General features: G+C 29.4%; 1 protein-coding gene across 1 annotated transcript; it reads left to right on the forward strand.

Moving 5' to 3' along the window:
* The first annotated feature begins 1,557 nt into the window (after positions 1-1,557).
* On the forward strand, positions 1,558-3,069 carry LOC111638471 (serine/threonine-protein kinase Sgk1-like). Its single transcript, XM_023384195.1, has 6 exons — positions 1,558-1,691; positions 1,761-1,846; positions 1,923-1,998; positions 2,076-2,204; positions 2,285-2,364; positions 2,989-3,069. Exons 1-6 carry the CDS (start codon positions 1,643-1,645, stop codon positions 3,067-3,069), a joined length of 501 nt encoding a protein of 166 aa, XP_023239963.1. The 5' UTR covers positions 1,558-1,642.
* Positions 3,070-3,346: the final 277 nt, after the last annotated feature.

Below are 3,346 nucleotides of genomic sequence, written 5' to 3' on the forward strand. Positions count from 1 at the left end.
CTTGTTTTTTTCCCCTGTCGTCGTTCTGTATCGGAAGTTCGTATATAGTTAATCGAGGGAGGAGTCTTCGATTAACTGTATATGAACTTTCCGATGCAATCAACTTCTAATCTTTTCATATCTGATCTCGACTTTCATCTACCTAACTGCGTTTTTGAAATTTAATACCAATGAAAAAGAAACGTACGATAAAATTTTGTAAAGAATTCTGCAATAGCTCATGTTAATACGCTAATGGAATTTTAGATATTTAATCACGTCATTTAATATTAAATGTAATTTCATAATAATAAATTACAACAATAAGCTGCTTTTAACAATATTGTATTGTTGGAATTGCTAAGAAAAATGATGCGAAGCGCAATAAAAATGTTTTTGCGAAAGTTGAGTATTAAGGAGAAGCGGAAAATGTAATTTTCCTCATTAATTATATTTGTAATTAAGACTTATTTCATGTTTATTCGAAAATAATCGAATTTTTTTTATAGGAGAGAGGATAACGCTGAACCAGATGGTCAGCGAAATACAGAATATCCCATAAACGTAAGATATTACTATTTCTCTAGAAAAATCGAAGTTATTTGTAACTAATATTCAGTTATTAGCGATTTTTAAAAATATTTTTTCCAAAACGTTTCAAGCGTAGTTGATTTTTATTATTGACTTTTCTTAGATTGACAAAAATTTGCATGAAACAAAGTGTCTCCCCGTAAAAAAAAAGGATTCACAGTTCCATGACAAGAAGTAAAAGAAAACAGAAAAATTTATAGAATTCTGTAGAAACGTATTCTATAAATTCTATTGTTGTCGCTGTAATTCAGCAGAAATTTCCGATTCGCAGGTAAGTTCTCGTTCTTCGTATACACTTAATGCTTTACTTAGCGAAGTTTACCATTAAACGATTCTGTGATTTTAGAATAGTCAATCGGAAAATTCTCAATACAGAGTCGATTCTTCAAAAATTAATAAAGACATTATTAATGACTATGAATTTCAAAAGATTGGAAAGGGGACTTTTGGAACAGTTTATTTGGCTTGCTTCAGAAACTCTGACCAAAACGTGGCTTTGAAAGCCGTCGAGAGAAAGCGCTTTTGTCTTGCACAGGTGTTCTTTCAGCTTTGTTTTTCATATTCTTAATCTTATAATAATAGAAATTTATTTGACACCCTTGTCCATGTAATATAAAATAATTTAATAAGCATATTCTATCATTAGTACATAAAGCGTTTAATCTCCATATTAAAAATCATCACATTCACACATCATTTATTGATGATGCACTAAGCGGAAATAAATCGATGCTTTATATACATTAATTACAAATGTCTACAGAATATTCTTAATTTGTATCTAGTGTATACTTAAAAAATTACTTTACTTATAGAGGCGCGAATTGAATAAAGGACGAAAAGCGTGGACAACCATATCGAGCCATCCGCACATCGTCTCTTTAATATGTTTTTTCAAAACAAATACTAGGTAAATTTTAACTCTACATTTGATTTATTAATAATACTTAATGGTTTTTATGTAATAATAATTGTCTTCTTCAGTTTCTGTTTCGTCTCCGACTTTGTGGACGGACAGGATATAACTCATAATTTAGAAAATGACGGACCCTTCGAAGAAGCCCGAGTCAAAATGATCGGTGCTCAAGTGGCTTCGGCCATAATGTATATTCATAATCGAGGTAGTTTTTAAAATCTATTTATTCATTCAAATGTAAATTGTATAATGAATTTGCTTTTGTCTTCGATAGGAATCATTCACAGAGACATCGGGTCGAATAACGTCATGCTAGATAAGTCGAAAGGAGCGCAACTGATTGATTTCGGTCTCTGCACAGTAAGTAGTGTGTAAAATATTATCTTAATTTTCGTACAAGTGTTGATTTCTCATTAACTGATTATCATTCTGTCAGTATGAACAAAATCCGAAACAATTTTGCGGCACTTTCTTCTATCTTTGTCCAGAAATCCTTGAGGAAAAACCGTATGGTGAGTTGTTCTATTTCAATTTAATCACGTCATTTTGTTTAAGTCTTGTAATTATAATTAATATGCATTCATTTTAGATGCTTACTGCGATTGGTGGGCATTCGGAATTCTCTTATACCAAATGTTCATCGAAAAAACACCGATGGAGATGTATTTAGAAAAAGTCCCGAATATTGACAATGTGTCCTTTATGGAGATAATAAAAAGTAAGCGATGATTATTTTTAGTTTGTTAATGGCAAAAAGAGAAAACGTGTGATTAATGTACTGTACCAATGTCTTTTCAGTCGCTCAAAACGTCCGGGTGCAGTATTTTTTGCATCTCTCAATAAATGCAATGGACGTAATCGACGATTTACTGGAAAAAGTAAGATGAAATCTTTATTGTAGTTAATGTACTTTCTTATATGACGCATTCGTTTTGCATAATTATTTTCCATTAAACCTCAAAGTATTAAATATTAGTGTTTATATTGTTTTATGCGAGAAATTCATAATTTTTATGTAGTTAATAAGAAACTCATCCATTCATTTAATAATACAAATACATTTCAACACGTTTTCTGCATAATTTAATAGATATTTACGTAACTTATTCATAATAAATAATAAAAATTTAGAAAACTATTCAGTGGGGACAGAAATTTTAATTAAAAAATATATATAAATATACAAAAAAATCTCTCGTTCTATTTCGACTTTAGACGTGATTCACGCATTCAAACTACACTTAAAAGTAGGAAGGATTAATTTATTCTTACTTCCATCATATAATTCTATGTTTTATGCGTATATATTTATTTTAAAATGATTAATTCAGTTTGTTTAATAGAGAGTGGCGAATGTTTACGATAATTAAATTCTAATTAGTAATAACGAGCTGAATAACTTATTGTAATACAAGTTCACTACAATTAACAGATAAAAACATAATTCAAGCAGTATCGACTATTGCTATTACTGTAATTGTTATTTTTGTTTGTCATTTCAGGATCCAGTCAAACGTCTTCAGGAAACGGACATCACAAGACACATGTTTTTTCATGATGTCCCTTGGCCTCAATTGATTTAATTTATAAACATATTCGAAAGAAATTCTTTCTTAACATAATTTATTATTTTATTTTTCTAATTATAATGGATTTAATTTAATTATATCTATAAACAATTTAATCTAATCGTTCCAAAAAAAATTAGTTTTACTCGTTTGTTTTTGGTAGCTTCTGTATTAAATATTGTACGATAAGTCTTCGTATTGTTTGGTATATATTAAAATAATCATGTAGAATTTAAATAGGCGAATGGCGAATAGTCTGAACAAACGCAAGACGAGGTAAAGTTCTGTATTA

This window comes from Centruroides sculpturatus, unplaced genomic scaffold, assembly GCF_000671375.1.
Source record: "Centruroides sculpturatus isolate CEXI.00-Female unplaced genomic scaffold, Cexi_2.0 scaffold1140, whole genome shotgun sequence".
Lineage (NCBI taxonomy): Eukaryota > Metazoa > Arthropoda > Arachnida > Scorpiones > Buthidae > Centruroides > Centruroides sculpturatus.